This window comes from Phodopus roborovskii, unplaced genomic scaffold (genome assembly GCF_943737965.1).
Source record: "Phodopus roborovskii unplaced genomic scaffold, PHOROB, whole genome shotgun sequence".
Taxonomy (NCBI): domain Eukaryota; kingdom Metazoa; phylum Chordata; class Mammalia; order Rodentia; family Cricetidae; genus Phodopus; species Phodopus roborovskii.
Window position 1 is genome coordinate 36,605,136 of NW_026126410.1, and position 24,262 is coordinate 36,629,397.

The window sequence follows — 24,262 nt, forward strand, 5'->3', positions numbered from 1 at the left end:
GACACACATACTTACACACACACACACACTAGCCACCTCTGGCCTACTTCATACTTGCCACTCAAGCACAGGCTTTAAATATCCATTCTTTCTGCCTTCAGTGTTTATTTGGAGACGTGAGTTGTCCAAGTGCCTGGAGTACAAATAGTAGCCCACTTCTCTGCATGCCTGAAGTTACAGGCATCTGTGGCAATGAACAACCAGAAACCTGTCAGGAGGTGGCCTGAGAGCTCCAGTGATAGGGAGGGAAATGTGCTACAGATGTGCACAACTGGCTTATGATTCCAGTTGTGCAGTGTGACCTAATCGGGGTAGTCACTACCTGTCTGTCTTTGGGTCTAAGGAATGCAAGAAACAATAGGATCTGCTTCATAAAGTTATTGTAGATTCAAGTGACAAAGTGTCTCATTCATTAGGTGCTCACCAAAAATGGTGGTCACTGGTGGTGAGGGTAGTGGCCTTGCTTTTTGACAGCAGTTTTAGGGAGTTTGGGGGAGGCTCAGGAAAGCATACTGAGCTGGAGAGACAGATCTGATGGTGCAGTAAACGAAACCTTTGATTTCTCTGAGGTCATGAAGGCATGGAAGAGGCGGAGCATTCAATAAGAAAGTAAAAGAGAAAACAAGTTGGAAAAGACACTGAGATGAAAGTCTAGAGAGGATGAAATCCAGGGCCTGCAGTCCCAGTCCTGAGAGCAACTGTATAGGTGGTGTTCAAGTTCTCTACTACCTGATACAATCCTAGACCCCAGCCACTGTCACTCAAACAACCAAAAAGCATTTAAGGGCTTCATGAGACCCACTACACTACTTACATGACAACCAGGGACTGCAGTTCACACTAAGCAAAGTGTATATCTACAGTAATTGACAGGGCCTTCCTGACATCCCTCTGTACATTGGTTCAGAGCCACTGACTTTGTTAGTCCAACAGTACTACTACGAGAATGGGAGAGAATCGTATTTCCATTCAGCGAATGTTTATTGAGTACCTGTTGTGTGCAGAGGGAGCGAGGCAGAGGCGTGTAGTAGTGAGGGTGCGGCGGCAGGAGCGACAGCAAGCAGGCCTGAGGGGGAAGGAAAAGCCCACACTCTAAAAGGAGATGCCGTGTCTGGAGTCCAGATCTGGGAAGGACGGTGGGAAAACAGCATGGAAGGCTTTGGAAGCCCAGCAGAGAAGTCTAAGCTGTGGTGTAGAGATGAAGGGGGTTGTGCAGGGATATAACGTATCCAACTGCATCTTCAGAAAGTTCTCCCAAGGTGAACCAGAAGGCAGACTAGAAGGAACAAGAGGAGGATGAGGGTAAAGCAAGTAAGCAGTTGGACATTGGAAAACACTTGAGAAACAACACTGCTGGGCACTGGGCGGGACAAAGAAAGGAATGGCAAACACGGCGGCAGGATTCCATCGCAGAGTGGATTGGAGGAGTACAGCAGAGGGAAATGGCAGTGGTTATACCCAAGACTGGAAAAAGATGGCCACAAAAGAGTAGGGAAAAGGAAAAGCCATGGGGGTGTCAGGCATGAGCAGTCTGTCCCGAACACACTGAGTTAAGGACCCCTGCCAGGCCCGGCCTGGAGAAGGTATGTGCTAGATGGTAACCATGCATACCTGAGAGTCTCAGGAATGAGCATAGCCCAGGTGTGGGCTTTGATGACAGGAAGACAAGAATGGGAATGGTGGGAGTAGTCACAGCCCTGAGGAAATAAATGGCTGCTGAGCTATCCAACAGCTGTCTCAAGAGGAAACAATCATGCATCTGTGCTGCGGCCCAGGTCGCAATCCTTGTATATTCATTGTGTGTCCATAGCACATGTGCTCAGGGGCAGGATCCATCCTGTTTATAAGGATGAAGCCACTGGTTGTGATGTTCTACGTCATCTTCATGACAGATTCATGTCTTGGGGGAGGGTGGGAAGTACACAGGCTGAGAAGATGGTGCAGTTGGAAACCAGGCTTTGGAGTGCTGGTATAGACACTGACTTTCATTATATTTCTGTCAACTTTGCTTCATAGAGAAGTCAGTAAGGGCCACAGAATTTCCCAGGAATGCATATGTGACATGAACCTCAAAGACAGAGTTCTCACAAGTAAAGACTTGTGAGAAACACATACATTGTCAATGGAGATTCACGACAGGCGTATAGATTCACTCTATAGTTTAGAACAGTTAATCCAGTGCTCATTCTGTGTGAATGATATACATGCATGTGTGTCTTCATGTGGGTTGGTGTGGATGCACTTGTATGTATGGCTAAGAAGTTGAGGCTGCCAGTTGAAGTCATGTGTCTTCCTTGATTGCTCTCTCCCTTATCTCTTGTGGCAGGGTCTCTCATGGAAACCCGAAGCTTGCTGATTCACTAGCACTAACCAACCGCCTCTGGGTAATACCCTGTCTGCTTCCAAGTTTGAGAACTATATGCAGTTCAGCCTGCCTACCCAGCATTCCATGGGTGCTGAGGATCCAAACTCTGGTTCTCCTATGACTTACCCACTGAGACCGTCCATATCTGGAGGAAGCAGTATCTCTTGGGACATACCTTCAGAAACATTAGCTTGTTGATATCTAAATCTGGGGTGTTCAGTTCTGTAATTCCAGTCAAGGCAAGAGAATTGCAAGTTCAAGGCCAGTGTGGGGAACCTAGTAAAAGAGAGGCTGTATCAAAAAAAACCCAGCAGTGTGGTACAGTGGTACAGTGTTAGGTAGTGTGTAAGAGGCCCTGGGTTCACTCTCCAGTTACGCATACACACACACAGAGACAGACAGACATAAAAAAGAATGAACAAATGCTGCTAATCACCAGACTAGCTGCCGGTGGGGATTGGAATCAGTGGTGTTTGTTTTCGGGAAGATCATAGAAATGCTTGAGAGTATCTGAGAAAGTCCTAAGTGAAAATAAAGCAATGAGACACCGTGAACCCGTTGTCCACAGAGACTCTGCTCCTTCCTCCTCTACACTGTGCTTATCAATAACATTCCCAAAGACACAGCAGCAGCAGCACATCAAAAATGTTACCCTGTCTGTTGAGATCTACCCTACCACGTAGAAGGAATATGAGTCCACAGTAATGTTAGCTATAAAAGGCTCCATGGCCGGGACACTAAGGTGCTGTCAGTTTGCAAGGGACCAGTGACCAGCTGGACTCAACTCTGGGTACTTGTTCTTAGGCGCTCTGCTGGCCATGACTGATGCAAGTTTCATCTTTGAAGATGGTCTGGATTTGTGTAAAGAACCTAGCATTTTCCCTTTGGTGTTTTGTTTCCTGTTAATCAGTTCATATGATTTGGGCTTTACATATATTTGGGCATTATAGAGTTTAATTACCACAGAGTATCACTATGAGATCTCTCTATAGCGGTAGGTCAGAATAAAGGCTGCATATTTTTCCCCCAAATTCTTCCTATGGAAATGGTAAGTGTATAGACCATCAGGATTGGCTTGTACTGCCAACATGGAGGATGCATTTCCCCCCTACCTTTTGTTGCTGTTTTCATATTTGGTGGTAATGACTTTGAGTCAGCACCCAAGTTTCAGTGGTCATTTGCATGCCACAGGGGAAATGGAAACATTTCCGTACACAAATCCAAAGAATTCAGGACCAGAACAAAGCAGCTGTTGGCTATGATGAGTAATGAGTAAGGTGCCAGGGTCAGTTAGGCTTGAGTTCAGGCATTTTTGCTCTGCTCAGGCAAGCAGGATGAAGCAACACTTTATCCTTCTCTTGTGTACTGAGTTCTAACTCCAGTATCTGGAAAAATGCACCCAGCTAAGAAGACACAGGAGTGGGCCCTCTCGAGCCAGAAGGAAATCTGTATATTGCTTCACCTTCTACTGATGTAAATGTAGTTCACAGTTCTTTGAAGCCCCAGGACAATGTGATGCTAAATAAACCTTCACATAATTCCAAGAAAATGAAACTGCTTCCTCCCAAGCTTTACAAAGCTGAAGGCCATCTATACATACATACATATGTATGTATGTATACATGTGTGATGACATGTGCTAAGAGCTGTCATTTGCTTATCATGCCCATCACCTGAATGGGAATGAGGGAATGATAATTAACTGTACAAGAGATCTGTCTCGGGGAGAGGGGGCTGGCTTTTAACCACAGCACATTTCCAGCTGAGAATAGTTAATAAATCTGAGCACATTTATCTTTGGGCTGGGGTCTAACAGCAAGCAGAAGGAGACGTTATGGTAGGAGAGGCCTTAAGTAATTAGGATTGGAAGAAGAGAGGGCAAGAGAAGGCATTTCATCCATCATCCTACGGTGCTCCCAGAATATCCTCCCTGTTATGCACTGGCTGTCACTAGTTCATGTCCACGATCGAGGCTGTGCAGTGACCCTATTTCCCTGTCTCTCTCCACTCTTGCTGCCCCCGTGATCCTTGCCAGTGCTGGGCACACAGGAAAACAGCAGCGTGCAGCCTGAGATGGAAAAAACTCAGCCTACAGTAGTTGTCCACCATGGCGAAATTAAGTGTCCTGTGCAGACAGGCTCTGCTGCCCCAGCATGCCCTGGTGCTTGCAGCACACTCCTCGATGGATGGGCACTTTCCTCCCTGGTTTGCACACCAGGTAGCTGTTGCTAGACAGGAGAGAGCCCTGCGGCCAGATGCGTTTACTCTGTCCACGTCCTTCAGAGTGGGCTCTCTACAGTGTAAACAGATCCTGGAGATACTAATTCTGTTTACCCCTGCCATCAGATAAGTGTTCGCTCAGCAAACACATTTGCTGTAAGGGCCGGAATGGCTCATTGGTTAGCATTACTTTTTGCACTTAGAGAAAAGCATTTTTCGCCCAGTGGGTGGCCGCGCATTCATTGTTCAACAGTCAGCAGCACAGAAATGCAATGACGGCAAATGTATGTACAGGGAAAGGCCTCTCTATTGCGGGTAGGGGTCAAAGGTCTCACACACACAGCTGGCAGGGTGTCTCTTGCGAAGCGCCCCATTTAGGACCAGATTTCCCCAGATTTCCCTACAGCAGAGCAACCGAGGCAGGTGGGCTGTGACAGTGAGGACAATAGAACTCACGTGCAGCACCCTATAGAGCTGCTGCATCTAGTCACCTGACCATTTGCTTGTCTCATCTGTTGCCTCATCCTCTGAGTATCTCCTGGTCACTCAGCCTCTCACTCCATATCCTGACATACCACAGGGAACCCTTCAGCCCATGCATGGTCTTCCTGGTCTCTGATTCCCTACAGTGCTCACCTGGCTGCCTGCTCTGCCTGGGCCTTTCCTCTTGAGCTGGGAGAATTCCCTTGACATACTTGGCATAGTCACCAAGACCCTTTATGTATGCCTGCAGGTCAGAAGAGGGCACCAGATCTCATTACAGATGGTTGTGAACCACCATGTGGTTGCTGGGAATTGAACTCAGGACCTTTGAAAGAGCAGGCAGTATTCCTAACCACTGGGCCATCTCTCCAGCCTGAGCACATTCTTCGTCATCAAGTATGTGCAGACAGGTCCCTTCCCAGTAGCACCTGGGTGGCTGACATCTCCTGATGCAAAGGGAACCAGGTGGGAGGCCCCAGCGGAGGCTATGGAGACTTTGTAGGCATCTCATTGGAAACTGGTTGCTTTGCTTTAGTTTGGTTTGGGTTTTGAGACAGGATCTTGCTATCCAGCTTAGGCTAGACTGGAATTCACTGTGTACTCGAGGCTGGCCTTGAAATTGTAAGAGTCCGTCGGTCTCAATCCTGAATGCTGGGATTTCAGGTGTGAACTACCAGTGTTCCAGCGTATTTTGTCTGTGAGCTGAACATATATTGTATGCATTTCCATTTACTGTGTCCAATTGAAGTGGCAGGATTGCTAGAAAATGAAGTTAGAATGATGTGACATCACTGTCTCTGTAGCTTTGCCCCTCCCCCCCCCTGAAAATTACAGATTAGTCAATTCCTCTGTTGCTGGGCTAGAATCATTAAGTCTATTGCAGGCTGGTCACTTCTAGAAACCCAGCTCATCTGGTCTATATCCTAAACTCCAGCCACCTACTCAAGATCTCACTAAGAGTTAGTTAATGCAATCCAAATGGCCTGTGGGCTGACTTTGGCTATGTGCATTAGCTAGTCTAAAAAGAAAGTTAATTCCAATGGATTTACACTAGAATTTTATGCCGCAAGTCTTCAGAACTAGTGTTCTGTTTGCCCTGAAGCAAAATTACACACTGAGTTCTGCTAGCAGCCTTGAGATTGTTATGTGCTAGGCCTTAGATTTGGAACTCTTGCCTCAAACCATTGCATCTCTACTGTCCTTGTTTGGGAAGAACAAGAAGGTTAAATGCATATATCTTAGTTATTGTTTAATTGCTGTGACAAAGCACCATTACCAGGGCAACTTATAAAGAAAGTACTGAATTGGGGGGTTCATGGTCCCAGAGGGTTAGAGTCCATGACTATCATGATAGGGAGCTTGGCAGTAGGCAGGTAGGCATGGTACTGGAGCTGAGGGCTCACATCAGATCCACAAACATGAGGCAGAAAAAGAGCTGAAGGAATGGCATGGGCTTTGGAAACTTCCAAGCCTGCATCCAGTGACACACCTCCTCCAAAAGGCCACGCCTCCTAATCCTTCCCAAGTAGTTCCATGGACTCAAATACGTGAGCTTATGGGGGCCATCCTCATTCAGACCACCACAGAATATGATCTCAGTTAACCCACAAATCCTTCCATTGTATAGGAGGCAGAGTTTTAGGGGTAATTCTATTTGGCTGAGGACAGTTAATCTCAGAGAGGTTGAGGAGTCACACACTTATAATCACCCGGTTTGCATATGGGGAGAGGAAGATGTGAGTCTGATGGCCATTGGCTACCAGCTCATTTGACTGAAGTTTCAATCCTGCCTCTAGGAGCTTTGCAGCCTTGTGGATCACTCTCCCAACTTTCACAGGAGCTAAGAGTGACTACCTTGCTGGCATTCCAGAAGGACCAAATTAAATGTGGTAACTCATGAAATGCACAGCCAGACCCCAGCACATGCATAGGAAGATACTTTCAAACAGTAGCATCTTCCTACAGTTCTCTTCAGGGATGAATGAGAAGTTGTTTTTAGAGTTCTATTTAGCAGTTCCTTTAAAATACAATTTACAAAGAGATAGAAAACAGCCAATGAGGAGGTGATTTGGTCCTGTTCCAGGTGTATTTTAAGGCTCTGTCCTTTTTGCAAAGCTTGCAGCCAATGTCAACAAGTACTTGGTTTGTCTAATCTTTCTGCGGTTTGCATAGAAGGTAGATTGGATGTTTTTCAAAGTTGGGACTTCCTGTTTTTCCTCATCCTTGTTTTTCCTCTTTGAATTCTTCAATTTTTGCACCGGCCAAGAAAACATTCAATATAGTCAGATAGGACAAATCTCACATTCCATATACTTTTGTGAGGATTAAAACTAAGTGATGTGATAGTTTGTTGTGTTCTACTTACAGTAATTCCATCTTCAAATGGAAGCAAATATCTATGGAGAGACAGTTTTGTTCTGTATTTTTTTTTTAATAGAAGTACTATAGGAGAATCTGAATGCATTTGAGCTTATGACAATCTGCTATGTCCTATTCTATGGAATTGAAAAATGGCCAGTGATGGTGCACAAGGGTCCCTGTGCTAGGGGAGGTAGCTGTCCCTGGGATTCACTGGCCAGCCACTCTAGTTAAAATGGTGATATTCAGGATTAGTAAGGGACCCTGTCCCCAAAAGTGGTGTACAAGTCAACCTTCCGCCTTGACATGCCACATATACATGAGCAAACACCGTCTCCCACCACAAATATCTATCCCTACACATACACACACAATGTTTTAAAAGGTGGCAGTGCTTAAGTAATGATACCTACAGTTGACCACATACATGTGTACACACATCCACAGACATATGCATACACATGTACCCAAACATATCACACACACACATACACACACACACACACACACACACACACACACACACAAAGTTGTGAAGGCCAAAGAGTAGGTACATAGCTTGGAAAGGGGGCTTGACTTTTCAGTTCCCAGGACTCTGGAAGTAAAACCTGAGTCTGAATAATTGCTCTGACACTGAATGTCATCAGAGGTTTTTAAGTTTCCTTTACAAACTACATTGAAGCCAAAGAAGGCTCTAGGGAAATTCTAGTTAAACCATGTCATTACTGAGCTGGCATGCTTCTGGTATTTAGAGTAAACACTGCCACATATGTGTGTGTGTTTGTGTGTGTGTGTGTGTATACATATATATATACATATATACATATACATACACACACACACACACACACACACACACACACACACACACATATATATACATATGAACTGAGTTGTGGTCATTCCCACACAGCCCCAGCAACCTCTTAAAGTGTAAAACACTTTTTTCTTTCTGTTCAGCTATGCTGGACACATTCAATAGACCTTTGTTCTAAAGGCTTATCCTGCCCATTTTGGTCAGCTAGAGTTACAATCCTAGTTGTGGGCCTCATAGCTATCCTGCTCGTATCTATTATCTCAGTCCTTGTCCCTCCTGTATATTTCTCTCTGTCCTTCCCCTGGCCTCCCCTCTTCAGCTCATTGAGTCTGTCCACCTTAGGGTCTTACAAACACGCTTTAATCCTCAGTAAATGTGCCCCGGTCCTAAAGTTTGCTACGTCTAAAGAAATGTTCGGGATGAGGTGAGTTGTGATGACTGCCTCCAGTACCAACACTCCTGAGGTAGCAGCAGAAATATCAGGGATTCAAGGGCATCTTTGGCTGCAAAGGGAGTTCAAGGTCAGCTTGGAATAATACATATCTCTAAGCATCAACCAGCCAACCAACCAACCAACCAGCCAAAAAACTATGTGCATATATTTAATGCATACAGTACATCTTCCTCACTCCCAGAACATGTGCTGCATGGTGCATTGGCCATAAAAAGTTAAGATGTCCACTGTCTATGCCAAACATGATAGTAGTCAGATAGGCCTAATCATTAAGCTTAGCTAAATGAGTGAAATCTTTCTATGAGTAAGTAAAAAATGCCAACAGTCTCTGTGCCAGGAAGAGTCAGTCACAGGGCACCAAGTGGTTAGAGGGTTACAGGGAGAACAACTTGACTGTTCTCAGAAAGTGGGTAGAAGGGAAGAGGAGGCATCCACCCCTGCTCTTCAGCCCAGCTGAGAAGCAACTGGGGAAGTTCAAATAGGCTGCACAGAGTGCTTGTGTTCGTTTTTGTTGTACTTTTCATTTGTTTGGGAAGCTCATTCTATAGTTCAGGCCCACCTACATCTTATAGCAAGCATCCTGCCTCTCATATCTATTACAGGCACAAGTCACCATACCTGGCTTTGGTCTGTTCTTTTTAAAGCAATATCGCTATAACCCAGGCCAGTTTGGAACTCACTAAGTAATACAGGCTGGCCTCAAACTCGTGGCAATTCGTGCCTCAAGTGCTGGAATTACACACATTAACCACCATACCTGGCCACTCCATTTTCAGGCAGGCAGCCTTTATTGGTCTGCAGTCTGGCTAAGATGCCTTTATGCTCTAGAGACTCTATTATAATTGTTTCACCCATTTTACATAAGCCAGTTTAGGTACCAAACTCAGAAAGAGAAGGAATAGGTCCTGAGGAACTGCAGGCTTTTGGGCAGTTCACAGCCCCTGGCGTTTAGCCTTGAAATCTGGGTGCTTTCCCAACAACAGGTGGAGATCGCATCCCACATGAGCACTTGTGTTGACAGCGCATCAACTTTTGCTTGAGGGAGGGTGGTATTTACATCTGCACACCAGGAAATACAGCAACTCATTGATTTTGTGCGCCTTGATGAAGCTCCTAATTTCCCCCAGGGTAAGCCAGTGAAAGTGCCCTCTGGTCTTTGAATAAGTAATACAGCGATATGTAACAGTTTTGCCCTTCTCCTACAATAGCCAGTATTCACAGGTAGCCATAATGTGTCCCTCTCTAATTCTTTCTTCTGCTCATACACATACCTTTGCTTACTCCTGTTTTCACTTGCTAACTGGCTCAGTGTATTGAGCTTTTGTCCCTTCCGGCTTTGTCTGTTGTGGAGATAGCATATCCTTTAGTGCTTTCCTATCAGTGGGCAGTCATATTGTCAGCTGTCCACTGTCCCAGACTGCTGATGAACGTGCTTGTGTGACGCTGTTCTGACATAGGTCTTTGGTTTCTGAAGGTGGATTACTGGATCAGGTTAATATACTTTCAGTTTTATTCCCCTTTTCTGTGTTTGTTTTTATTTTTTGAGGCAGTCTCTCACCCTATAGACCAAGCTGGTTCAAAGTCCAAGCCTCGCACCTCAGCCTCCAAGTGCCCAGATTCCAGGAAGATTTAACCAGTTTTCAGTTTTTAATATGATGGTCATGGCATGGCTATTTCATTTCCCCAGCTCCCATTGAAGTGTGGCATCTTTTGCCTGGTTGGGCCACAGTGACATCAGTTCTTAAGCCGCCTCCTCTGCAGTTGGCTGCCCACAGTACCAGACCTTTCTGGACATCATTACGCGTTCCTAGTCTTTTCTGCTGTATGAAGTTATAGCTTAGACTCCATGGCATGCACAGGGCAAGGTCTCTCATGTGTCCCTGTTGTTTGCTCATAAAGAGGCGGTGGGACTCTGCGTTTACTTGTATCTCATTGTTGCCCTTGAAGAGCCAAATTCTATGATTTGTTTTTCAAAGGACTGGTAAGCTGGCTCAGCAGCGAGTAAAGGTGTTTGCCGCCAAGCCTGTTGACCTGAGTTTGATACTAGGACCCACATCATGAGGGAACCAACTCCCTTAAATTGTCCTCTGACTTCCACACATGCTCTGTGACAAGCACACATGTGCTCACAAAGCAAATAAGTTTAAAGAATCTTGCTTGAAATATTCCCAGAATTTTGAAACTTTGTCTCATGAGAGATATTTTGTGAGTCTGATACAGTTTTAATAAGCGTATTAGTCTAATAAAACAGGAGCATGTGTCCATCAGACATGGAGAAAGAATATACACTTTCAGTTCTCTTGTTTTTCTTGACACTGATTCCTTTTAAATAATAAATATATGGTAAAGAGTTTTATTAAAGAACATTGAGAGACTTATTCTCCTGGCGTACAGTTACATTATTAATGTCCTAAGTGATGCTCTAGAGTAATTTCCATTTTTACTGGAAAGATTTAAGGCTTCCACATGTAAGTTCCTTTTTCTATGGGGTCCACTCTGAGAGGCAATGTCACAGGACCTGTGAGGACAGAAATAACCCAACGGGCAATGGGAAGCCTTGAGGGGAACGAAGTGAAAGTTAGGAACCCCCAAGCACGTTGCTTGTGGCACATTTAGTAGGGTGTGAGCTTCTGTGAGGGCACTGGGCATAACCCACAGACCACCCTGTAGCCAGGCGATGCCAGGCCTCTGTCCTACCATCCACGGGAACGTCACAGTCTCCCTCTGTCTGGAGTCAGTGAGGCCTTGACTGGTGTGCTAACTTCCATAGGTGCCTTTTCCAGGGACCAATGTCCCCTGTTATTTACAGGAACCAGCACTGGTGTTCCTGTCCTTTCCCCAAGGAGCTTGCTGGGAGTCACAGTCCAGGAAAGTCATTGAGCTGCTGCTTTGTGGGACTTCTACACCCAATCTTCAGGATGTGAGCAAACCTGGGCTTTGTCACTAGATACTGTGACACCTCCTGCCCCACACACATATGCAATCCTTCTCGACTCAAGAAATAAAGTGGAGAGATAATGAAAAGTTTACAAATGTTGACCTGTGTCCTACACACACACACAGAGAGAGAGAGAGAGAGAGAGAGAGAGAGAGAGAGAGAGAGAGAAAGAGAGAGAATAAAACACAAAAGTCCTATCATCAATCTTCTGAAACGGGTTGACTTTGAGACTTGAGTCACAGAACTATGAGAAAAAAAGAGCTTAGAACAGCGTCTCCCACAGCAGGTGCTGGCTATTTAGCTACTTTCATCATCATTGTTAGTATAGTCACTGGGTTTCAGAGGCACAAGAGCCAACTGTTCACTTAGTATAAATACATTTACAGAAATCATGGAAGGCAATTGGCAGGACTTAGCATTATGTATTTAAGTCAGAGACTAAACCAGCAGGGAATGGAGACTCTGAGCAGCTCAGGTATCCCCAGCCAAGGCTAAGGTGGCAGAGTAGTCAGGAAAAATCTGGCCAGCAGGGATGGAGCAAGTATGGAAAGTTCTAGAAGAGCTCTTTCCATCCCAAAATTAGCCCATTAGCCTTCTGTTTATTTGAGTCCCTGTGTGTGTGTGTGTGTGTGTGTGTGTGTGTGTGTGTGTGTGTGTGTGTGCGTGTGAGCCATAACCCCACCCCCTCCTGTCTGACATGAAAGGGTGTCATGTTGATGTTAACATATTAACTAGGAAAGATTTGAGGGCCATGTGTAAATAAAAAGCTACTAGGAAATAAGATGGTTCAGTAGAAATGTGACATGGTGAAAAATTAGGTTGTTTTGTTTTTTAAGAGTACAGGAAGCCTTTAGTATCTTTCTAGAGGACACTAGTATTTTCTATTTTTTCTTTTCTGATTTTTTTTTTAAGATTAGCATGAGAATGACCTTAAACTCCTCCTGATCCTTCTGCCTCCCACCTCTCAAGGTCTAGGATTATAGGCATGCAAGCCGCCAGCAGTAGATTTTCTTAGTAATATTCCTTCTTTGTCAAACCTTCCCCAGTTAAATTTGGCTGAGCAGTGCAGTCAGAGTTCATAACTAAATAAAGGAGAGTCCAGAAGTTTTGCGACACTAACATATGTCCGTATGATTAAATCAGTTTTCAAATTAAGACAGTAATTTTTAAAAATGCTTTTTAGCACCACAGACCTATGACAACCCTGAGAGGAACACATTGAATAATGCCACACTTTATTGTACCTTTTCTGGTGGTTGGTATTTATTTATCTATTTGTTTGTTTATATGTCCATTTATTAAAACAGGGTCTGTCTCACTGTGTAGCCCTGGCTGTCCTGGAACTTAACATGTAGACCAGGATGACTTCAGACTCACTTGCTTTTGCCTCCCAAATTGGTATCTGATTGATTGATTGATAGGTTGATTTTTAATAAACTCTCATCTATGTGTCACAACTGGCAGCCAAACACCAGTGTCATCTTTTGACAAGAGCAGGTCATCTCAGGGTTTTCAGCAAGTGCTGAATATGGACCTACAGTGCAGAGCCATATTTGACTTCTAAAGAGATGAGACTCATTTGCCTGCTGTTCCCGTCAAACCACAAGCTCACATGTGGGTGTCAAGCTCTTGGCCGGAGAGCCAGCTAGACAGAGCTGTATAGGCCCCTGAGAAAATAAAATGTAGCTGGAAAACCACCGGGAAGACAAATGATCCAATTTAGTTCAAACCACGTTTTAAAATACAGACACACAGAACAATAACAGTGGAAAATTACAGGAACCCAGACTCCTGGGGAGGACTGCCATCCAAAGTGGCTGACACTCCCCACTACCACCAATCATTAGAAGAAGCTGACCCCACAGGTGACCGGACCTAACCATGCTTTTCCCATAGCTCCACAAATGTCACCTTCCTGAAGATGTTGAATTTGGGAAAGATTTGTAAACTACCCTTCAATTGCTTTATGATGTCATGGGTCTGACAGGCACCCTGAAGCTTGAAGAATCAACTTTTATGGAAGGGCTTAGAAAACACATCCAGGACTGTCTCCACACAAAACAAATGATTGTCTAGCCTGTGAGGCTCACAGTTCCTCCAACCCAACATGAGACAAATGGAGGAAACAGCCTACTAAATTTTTTTTTAAAAAAATATGGGACTTTAATCATCAAATATCAAATCCCACTGAAACAACTAGAAAAGGTAGAAGAATTTGAAAAGCCATTTTTGAACGAACAACAAGACACTTCTGATATGGTGAATATCAGAACCTTAGTGAATGGCCATAGCAAATCTTCCTTTCCAACCACAGCAGCCTCTACTTGACTTGGCTTAAGATGCAGCTGGATTTCAAGCAGCATTGCCCAGAGGCCCCTGACCTACCCAGTTTACTTTGCAATACAGCCTAGACACATGCCAGCGTGCATGCCTTAGTGCCCTTGACAGGCTTGGGTTTATCATCCCCAGAGACCTACATGGAGGACTCTTGGCTTTCTCGGACATTTCTATCTATAGCCTTCCCAGAAGATCTCTCACAGGCCACCAGCTTTAAATGCTGCCCCATGCTGAACACTGCAAAGGAGGCCCACGGGCAGAGGGCTTGCCTGCCTGCATGCCACACTCCTGTGGTGGCGCTTCAGCTTCTTTGTCACTGTCTCTTAGTGATCATGGCACTCACTGTTCAACAGTGACTCAAACCAGGAACCTCAACAGTCATCCATTTTCCCCTTTGCCTCACACCCATCATGAAGATCTTCTGCTCTAGTTACTTAGCCTCAAAATAATCTGGTTCTCTCTCGCATTTTCACGCCACCACCTCTTGTCTGGATTCCCCCAGAGCTCTCAATCTCCTGCTTGTGTCCTTTTCCCTGGGGCTCCTGTCACCACAGCTGGTGACAGAACTACACTCTTTGCCCTGTCTGGAATGATGTGCCTTTTCAAGCTCTCCTTGTCTGCTGGTTGTTCCTTAGACTCAGCCTTCCCACTGCTCTTCATTCAGCTGCCTCCTCAGCCCTCAGGGGTTGGCTCCAGTGCTCTCTGATGGGACTCCTTTGTCTCTAAGTGACTTCCTCCTGGGACTGCCAGCTGGTGGGTGTATTGCTTTTCTTCAGGACACATCACAGTGGATGTTTATACTTCTCACAAGTTTCATTTCACTCTCCAGTCTGCCCCTCCTCCTGTCATACATGGGATACACTGTGGAGCTGTGGTTCTGGTTACAAAGCATTGAAATGCAGGTCTCTGCTCCCTGGAGCTTGGATTCAGAGGAGACAGATAACTAAGATAAAAAGTGAATATACAATATGTCAGGGAGGGAGTGTGTTGTGATAGATAGGATAGATGGTACAAACAGCGTGTGGCTGAAGAGCATGTTAAAGCCTAACAGATGGTATGAAGTTCTCACTAATGAATGGAAGATGAATGGTTTGTCCCGTGTGTGGTTTTGAAGAAATGTAAGCTGTTTGGAGGAAGTTAATTTTGATCCATCTCTCAAAAGTTCCTGGAAGATTAAGTAAAACAGTTAAGTGTGTAAACAAAGCCATGAAGTGGGACAAAATAATCTTATTGCAGATGGGTAAACAACAAAGGCTAAAAATGTATGCAACAAAGTCCATGGAGTGATCAATGATGCTTCATAATAACAATATTCTGGTATCAAGAAAATCATACAGTTAACAATTTGGACAGATTAGGAGAAATGGCAGTAAAAACTAAAATGTTAACATAGCACATGTTCTTACTTCGAAGCTTTCTGTGCATTTCAGGACTAAAGTCAGGATAAGTTTGTTTGTTTGTTTTTGGAGTGACAGCATCACTCCAAATGTTCGATGAGTGGGATGTCTTATGGGCCATAGCATCTTTGAACTAAATGTCCTTGCTGTTGGTGTCCTTGCTAGTCTAGTAACTAGTGCACAGCCTGCTTGTACCTCTTCCGAGGTCATTTGAGTGACCCACTTAGCTGTTAGTGATAGAAGCTGACTCTGGGTGAAGTCTGCCGTTGTGGACCCTGTGCTCTTTCCTCAAATTGCTGTAATTGTTAGGCTCATTGAGACTTCTTGGCCTTGTCAGCAAATGTCATCAGCTATACCCTTCTTCCCATCTTCCTCAGCTCTAGGTTTAGGATTCAAATCAGGAACTGTTGGCGGAAACAGAAAGTATAGCCAGGACTCATGGATTGTTGTGATTGTTTATTTTGTCAAGAAAACATGTAAACATTGTAGACAGAGTTTCTGTCCCACCTGGCCCCACAGCCATTTATCCCCAAATAAATATACAGAGGCATATATTAATTAGAACCTGGCTGATGGCTTAGGCTACTTATTGGCTAGTTTCCCTTTAGTTAGTAACCCATGGGTCTGGAGAGATGACTCAGAAGTTAAAAGCAGTGACTATTCTTCCGGACCCCACATGGTGGCTCACAACCATCTTTAATGAGATCTGGTGCCCTTTTCTGTCATGCAGGCAACAGGTAGAATACTGTATACATAATAAATAAATAAATCTTTTTAAAATGACTAACCCATTATTATTAATCTCTGTATTTCTACATGATCTTATCTTACTGGAGAATGTCCTTGTCTTTCTGGTACTACATGGCATTTCTATCTCTATCGCTGCCTCTCCACATCTTCTCCCCAGAATTCTCATCTCCTAGCCCCGCCTATCCTACCTGCCTGGCTACTGGCTAATCAGTGTTTTATTCATCAGCCAATAAGAGAAACATATATGCAGAATGACATTCCCCATCATCTCTTCTTTTCTGTCTAAATAAAAAGAAAGGTTTTAACTTTAACATAGTAAAATTAGATGTAACAAAATAGTTGTCAAGCAAGAACTATAGTTAACAATACTTAGTCCATTTGCATTTGGCAAAATTTAAAGACAATATTCTGTAATTTATCTTTGTGAGTCTAAAGTTTTACATGGAACTTATCTTTTATCATAACTAAGGAAAATCATAACCATAACTATCCATTTTCAAGGCCATCAAAGACCTCGGAAGGATAACATATAAACTCTAGAATTGATAGAGACATCTTGCTGCCTGGACAGTCACCCAAAGTTTCTCTGTAACATTGGGTATCCATCTTCAGCCTACAGGCCTAGTGTGTCCAGCAGACTTCTCATAGAAACAGGAAATTTGAAACTGTCCACCTGTATTGGCAGTTTGCCAGTCATTCTTCTTTGTGTCCTGCAGAACGTCTTGGCAGACAGACTCATCCATGAAGCAGGGACCATAAAAGACTGTCCCATCTTGTTTTGGCAAGTTCAGCAGTCACTTTCCTGTGGGTCCTTCATGGCCAGTTTATACAGCATACAGTCAAACAGTCCAGGCAAGACCAGTTTCTTGCCCAAATGGCCAGTCTTGCCATGTTGAAAGCAAACGAGTTTCTTTTATGTCCATTTTCCTCTCTGACATAATTGGTGTTGCCAGAAGCAGTTGTGTCTCTTTGTCATTAAAAACCCTAATAAACCATTTTAAATGCCATATTCTGTAGGTCTTTGAAAGATTTTGAAGACTATCTATTCAGTAGAAATACTCTGTATATCTAGAAAACCCAACAAACTTAAGTTTTGACTATTATAGGTTACTATCTATAATCTGTATTTAATTATACATTACATTTTTAAAAGAGCTTTATATACACAATACCTAAAGAATAGAAATATAGCTATAACAAAATTGGCCTTAAATTTGTATCAATAAATCAAAATCCATACCAATATAAAGTATTCATTTGTATATCATATTCCCCCTTTTTATCTTTGGCTTTTATAAAACCAATCAGCATGACACATCTTCACAGTGTATAAAAAGATTATTCTGCAACAGAACCCTCCTGTCAAACATGGGATTCATTACCTGGGAGTTGCTTGGTATTTGGTTTGTCATATAGTGTTAAGGTATTTGATATGCTTTGATAGGAGGAAAATCTTGCTACTTAAAAACAAAACAAAAAAAAAAAAAACAGCTATCACTGCTCTACAAACACTAAGAAGGTTCTTGTGGATAGCTTCAAGTCATTGCTGGGGAAAAAGAAAATAAGTTAGAGACATAATTGGGAACAAAAAACTTGTCAAAAACTAGCATTATAATTCCATCTTTGTCAGCAAAAGAATTAATTCCTCAGCTGTTGTGCATTTTTGTTCTAGGCTTTTTTGAAATTGTTTCACACAGTGGCATTTCCCTACACATGCATCTCCTACTTCACAGCACTTGAATGCCTTAATCTGTAATTGTCCACTGTGTGACTCAGCAGCATCTCTAGTAAAGATAACGACAGGAAGTGGGATCAAAGCCCTTGAGTTTCAAAGTCTGAACTGACAGTGTGTTTGTTATATTAGAGACCTGGCCTTCGGAATAATTTTCAGTAAAACATGAAATACCACACCACACACACACACACACACAGACACAGACACACACGCACGCACGCACACACACACACACACACACACCATGGCATGTCTGCAGTTGGCATCCAAATATTATTGGAAGGGTTTCATTCCTTAGTGGTACATAAACTAAATAACATACTTTACAACTGACAGCCTTGGAGCCAATGGAACACAGAATGTTTGCTTTGCTAAAAATTTAGTATCCTGATTCTTAAATAGTATGTGCTTTTCCCCTTTCACACACTCATCAGCCCACGTAGTGCTCTGCACGCCATTTTTAAGGAGTATTGCAAAGTGGCACTTAGGCTGGACACAGCTGTTCACGCAGAACTACTATCTGCTCAGTAGAAATGGGGGCAGACCATGCTGCTTTGACTTAGCGTACCAAACACAGCTTTTATGATGTGGCTGTGCGTCTGTTGGGAGAATGAACAGGACAGGTAAAGGGTTTAGGGTGTCATTATTTTAAATGATGACTCTGTGGTGGTGGATACATGTCATTAGACTTTAGTAAGTTCAACCAGAATGTAGGACACAAAGAATGAGCCCTCATGTTGACTATAGAGGAGTGATGGCAGTGTGTCAATATAAGTTCATTATTTTTAGCCAATGTCCTATTCCGGGCCAGGATAGTTGGGAAGGTGCTGTGTTTGTGGGGGGGGGGGAGAGGGGACAAGAGAGAACTGTGTCATATTCACTCACTTTTCCCTAAGACTTAAAGCTACTCTAACAATGAAGTCTATTGTAAACAATTTGTAACTGCTATGTGAAGGGAAAAGGTCTAAGGGGAAAGGGCAGGTGGGAAGAGAGAGGATAGCTGGGAGAAGGACAGTATACTGCATGCTTCTCTTATGCGGGTCTAGACTCAACTATATATATGCTCAAGTGACGTAAGAGCAGAATAAATACTGTTTCAGGAGCATCAGAGAAAAGGGGTCAGATGAAGGTGGGCAGGTGAATATGAACAAAGTAGCCCAGGCTGAACTAGAACACAAGAACCTCCAGTATGTTGGGATCACAGCCATGAGTTTTTAAACAGCAATTTTTAAATGGTACTCTTAGAACTATCTTTTGATACTCACAAATACTTGTGAGGTTTGTTACTTTTACCAGTGGACAGGTATCTGCCCGCAAAAAGGCACTCAGATTGAAGCTAATATGGACAAACAATGAAAAGCCAGTTCGCTACAAATGTAGGAGTAGACCTGCCTTACACATTGCCCATGGTTTGCCCAGAAACCATCTGTCAAGTTCCATGATGGAGATGGGATTCTCCAAAGATGCAGCATTGTTTCTCATGAAGGTGTTGGCTCTTCTTTCCCTGGCAGGCATTGAACCGGGGCATCGCTGCCGTCAAGGAAGATGCTGTGGAGATGCTGGCCAGCTACGGACTGGCGTATTCTCTGATGAAGTTCTTCACGGGGCCCATGAGTGACTTCAAAAACGTGGGCCTGGTATTTGTGAACAGCAAGAGAGACAGGACCAAAGCCGTCCTGTGCATGGTGGTGGCCGGTGCCATCGCTGCCGTCTTCCACACCCTGATAGGTAAGGTTCCAGCCCTCACTGAGCATCTCATTGTGGTCGTTTCTTTTTCTCCTCATTTGCTTTAAATATAGTTGCAGGCTATGTGGCTTCTTCAGTAATTATTAAACCTTCCTCATGAAAATTTCAGTGGATAGGAGGGTTGAACTTTGTGTTCTCCTAGATCAGTAAAATTTTAAAACCCTTTCTCTCCGCCCCTGGAAAGCTATAGTTTTATGCCTCTTATTTCGTAAGTCTGAGAGTGAGTTGTTTCACCAACAGGTGAAATATAAAATAGGATTAGTACCTAATGGTATTCAGCAAATAGCATTCCAGGAGGTGGACAAAATAGCAGACGTGACTGCATTATAGCAACTCGAGAACAGAAGCATAGTGGCTGTTATTTTGAACCCATGCTTAGCACTATTGAGAACCAATCAATGACGGGTTGTTTCAATGAGATTAATTTCCTCCAGTGCCCCCAGATGCTGCTTTATTCAAAAGCATGCCTAACTACCCTCGAAGGCTTCCCTGAAACCAGAAAGCTAGAGTCCAATTGCAGCAGCTGTGTACATGCTCCTAGAGATCCAGGGAAAGCATGTTGTATCACAGCTGGCTATCCTCTGCCTTCTTGGTGGTCCTAGAACTTGTGGGGCATGGTTTTGGAATATCTTGGCTTTAAAACAGCTTTGTCTACCTGGTGTAAAACTGGAAGGGCATACCTATTGAAGCCAGTTGCTTAAAGTACTTCAAGTGGTGCTTCATCAGACTGCTGTGTACCTTAAATGGTTGCTGGTTGTATGGGAAGCATGAATGTCACAAAGTAAAGGATCTAACGCAAACCACTTAGGGTCTATTCATTCATAGAAAGCCAGTGTTTGCTAACGCAGTTGTGAATTGGAGAGTAAATAAGGAAAGGGCCTTCGTGGCTTTCCTTTCTAATGTGGCATAGAATTTTGTTCTAAGAGCAGCGCAGAGGAGAGTAGGTTTGCTGGAGGGTGTATTCAGCTGAGTGAGTGAGCGCTGACATCAATCATCTCATTTTTGCTTAAGAGCGCAGGGAGTGGGCAGGCAGAGCCAGGCGCTGTTCCTTCTATCAACGTACACCCTGACGGCGAGTGTTTGGACACAATTTCTGCTGCTACATTTGATTTGAGTCTTTTCCAAAGACTGCATATGTACTGGGAAACTGTCATACCTTTTAAAATAAGGGTCTTGTCTAAAGAGGTAAATTAGTTCCTTTTTGCTGTTAGTCTTTTTTATTTGGACCTTAGGTAAATCCAGCTTCCCCTGTTTTAACTAACTGCAATTGGATGAGACTTTGGGATGACAGCCCATGACTGACTGTCAAGTACCAGGAAGGAGAAAAACTGAGCAGACTGAGTTATTGACAGTCATGACGAAAATGTTAAATCTAAGTTTTATCATCTCATTGTATTGTGCTGTGTTTTTGAGAGAAGTTGTTATGAATCTAAGGCACCTCAGACGTGCTCTATAGCTGAGCCTAACCCTGAACTTCTGACTCCCCTGTCTTCCCCTTCTGAGCTCTGGTTACAGGAGCACACCGCCACACTTAGTCTATGCAATGGGAATGGACCATAGCGCTACAAGCATGGCAGGCACGCGTTTTCCCCACTGGGATGCAGCCCCAGCCAATTGTGGCTCCATCTTAAAAATGGAAATTTTAAAATGACACTATCTTAAATTTAAATCAAACGTACTCTTTATCCACTTATACTGAATAGTTATTTTTATTACACTTGTTCTTTTTTGCTTTGTGTGTGTGTGTGTTTTTTTTTTTTTTTTTTTTTTTTTTTACAGCTAATCCTTCTGTTCCCTCCACCAAACAAATGCTCATACTACTACTTCCTACAGCAGGTGATTTTGAACACCTCCAGTTAGTCTCTCAGGACTTCCCCCTGTGGCTTCACTGACAACCGCAGCTGGTGAATCTCTCCCATTCCCACTGTCTCCCCACCTCCCCAAGCATCATTGCATGGCTTCTTTCCTCCTTTCAGGAGTTTGTAAGATCTTCCCCGTCTTGTCTTCCATATCCTGTACCGCAGCTCTCCCTCCTCCCCTCCCCTGCACCTCTTCCTCTTACTATTTGCTCACCTCAGTTAACACTTCCCTACAGTGCAGTTTTCTGCTCTAGGTCCATTTCTCTGGTAGTGTACACTGAAGCCCATTTTCGCCCCCCAGTGAGGGTGTAGACAGGCAGCTCCTGACTAGGCTTATGGCAAGGGACATTGACACAGTTGTGAAGACCTCACATAGTCACCTCTGCTTGAATAGAGAAGCCATGGTGTGAGCCCTGTGCCTTCCCTCAACTATGTCGGGGCTGAGCCCGAGTGAGCAGCTGTTCTTATCACACCAGCAAGAAAACACATTGAGCTTAATGCCAGAGTAGAGATCTGGGCATAAACCAAACTTCTCTATATTCTCCTTTCAAAACTGATCTGATTGTTATTTTTTCACCATTTTAAAGAACTTAACTCTTTTTCTCAAGTCTGTATGTGGTGTGTGTGTGTGTGTGTGTGTGTGTGTGTGTGTGTCTGTCTGTCTGTCTGTCTGTCTGTCTGTCTGTCTGTCTATCAGTCTGTCGGCATCTACGTCCCCAGTCGTCACTTTTCTTGTCTATTAATGTCTTCTATTTCTATCTAACATTTGATGTACAGTTTTAGCACTGCCATATAATTTGTTTCTTTTTTTCAGTTAGTAGCCAATTTTGTGGTTCCTTTTTGCTTTGCTCTTCTTTCACTCTTTGAGATATTTGTTACTGTGCCCAGCACTAGGCCCTCTGTCCATGTTTTCATGGACCGAGTTCATCTACTTTTCTATGTGACAACAATAAGAATGGATGTGATTATTTTACCTGTGCAAAATGCACCGTTTGTACAGTATCTGTCCTCTTCTTTGAATGGTGGGATTTTAGTCCATAAATTAATTACCCTCCTGGAGACTGCAGAAGAATAGGAGTTAAAATTACCATAGTTTCCCTCAGTGCAAATGGCTCTCAATGCTCAAGAGAGCGTGTATGTACTGAACAGATTGTGCTGTCTTTCCAGAAACTCACATAACTAGAAGTGAAATGTGTACAAAAGACAATGGCCAGCTACACGCCTCTCCCTAAGTACATGCAGCCAGTGGGAAAGAGTGTGTGTGTGCGTGTGTGTGTGCCTGTGTGTGTGTGTGTGTGTGTGTGTGTATGTGCAGTGTCCATTTCTAGAACTCTGGCATTAGCTGATTTCTGCCAGTGAGAATTTTGAGAGAGAGCAGAGCAAACCAAAGGCAAAGCAGAATGGCCTTTCCCACCCCGGACTTGAGAGGGTGCAGGGCCTGGGAGTAAGAAAAGAAAGGACCAGCCCTTGAAAAGGGGATGAAGGGAAGGTGACATAGCCATGTGGTATAGCCCAGAGAACTGAATTTAACAGGCATGAGATGGCTGCCATGTGCTGGAGCCAGAGTCAGATAACCAACCTAGAGCCTGAGCCTAGGAAGAGATCTGCTGGACACAGGGAAACCAAAGACAGACAACTGGGGAGGGCGGGGAAATGAGGAAAAGCAGCACAGAGCTAGGGAGCCGTAGAGGAAGTGTTGTGACAGAGGGCCTAATATATATATGCCTCTTCCACCAGTGGGCACCTTTGTGATGCCTTGAGGATAGCCATATGGAATAAGGCAGATTTACTCTAGTGTTCATGTATGTTAAATATAGCTTTACCCAACAGAGGTCACTATGTTCTTAATGTGCTTCTCTTAAACTGTGTGTCATTCCCTGGTGTTTCCAAAGACTGCAGAAACCCTAACAATGAGCATGAACTTTAACTAAGTGACTGTTAACTTGCCACTTTTCACTGTCCTGGTGCTAATGATCTGCCGACCCCTGAGGGTCATCTTCACTCAGAGAGGGGCTTCAAGTTGAATTGTGTCCATATCTGAAAACTTGACTGCAGACTTAGCACCTTAGGTTCACCAAGCTAATGTCATCATCTCTGTGCACAAGTTAGTGGCTAGGAGACTACTGGTACATTTCTGTGTGCCAGTTAGTAGCTGTGAAACTGATGATGTCATCTGTATGCGCCAGTTAGTGGCTACAAGACTGCATTCACTGGATGCTCTTCACTGTATCTATCATCTGTTACTAATTGTGCTTGTCCCAGTAAAGGAAAGAACCTGCTGTGGGCTCTTCTCATTGCCTGGGCAGTAGCTAACATGCTATGGGTCCTTCTCATTCCTGGCAGTAGCTAACATTGTCTTCTTCTTTCATGCTTGTTTTCTGATTTTCTTGTCTCTTTTCACCCCTGGAGAGTGAGGCAGGCAGTCTCTCGTCCCTGACAATTGTGCACATGGGTGCCAGTTCCCCAGACATAGCTAGGGCAGATTCCACCAACCGCATAGGCTCTTTTCCAAGAAAGCTTGGTGGAGCTCGAGAGGGAAAGACAGTTCCTAGCGACACCCAGGCCCTGTGCCATGGAGCAAATGAGTAGACAGCTGGAACTGTGTTGGATTTGGCAGGCTTTGCATCTAGAAAACTCTATAGCTGTAAACTCCCTGTCAGTTCCACGCATACCCACAGCCTGGCTCTAGTGGCTGAACTGCAGGGGCTTTGAACATATTTGTTGGGTGGCTGCCACTTAGCGTCCCTTTGCTTTAATCACCGCTGTGGCTCCTTCCCTGGACTCACTGTGAGACCCCACTTTT

The 24,262-nt window shown here is 44.0% G+C and overlaps 1 protein-coding gene across 1 annotated transcript in view; it reads left to right on the forward strand.

The window, feature by feature from the left end:
• Positions 1-24,262, forward strand: part of Ankh (ANKH inorganic pyrophosphate transport regulator) — a 133,990-nt gene that overhangs the window by 57,685 nt on the left and 52,043 nt on the right. Inside the window, exon 2 of the mRNA XM_051182592.1 lies at positions 19,366-19,582. Coding sequence (XP_051038549.1) covers positions 19,366-19,582 — 217 coding nt within the window. The remainder of the gene's footprint in view (positions 1-19,365; positions 19,583-24,262) is intronic.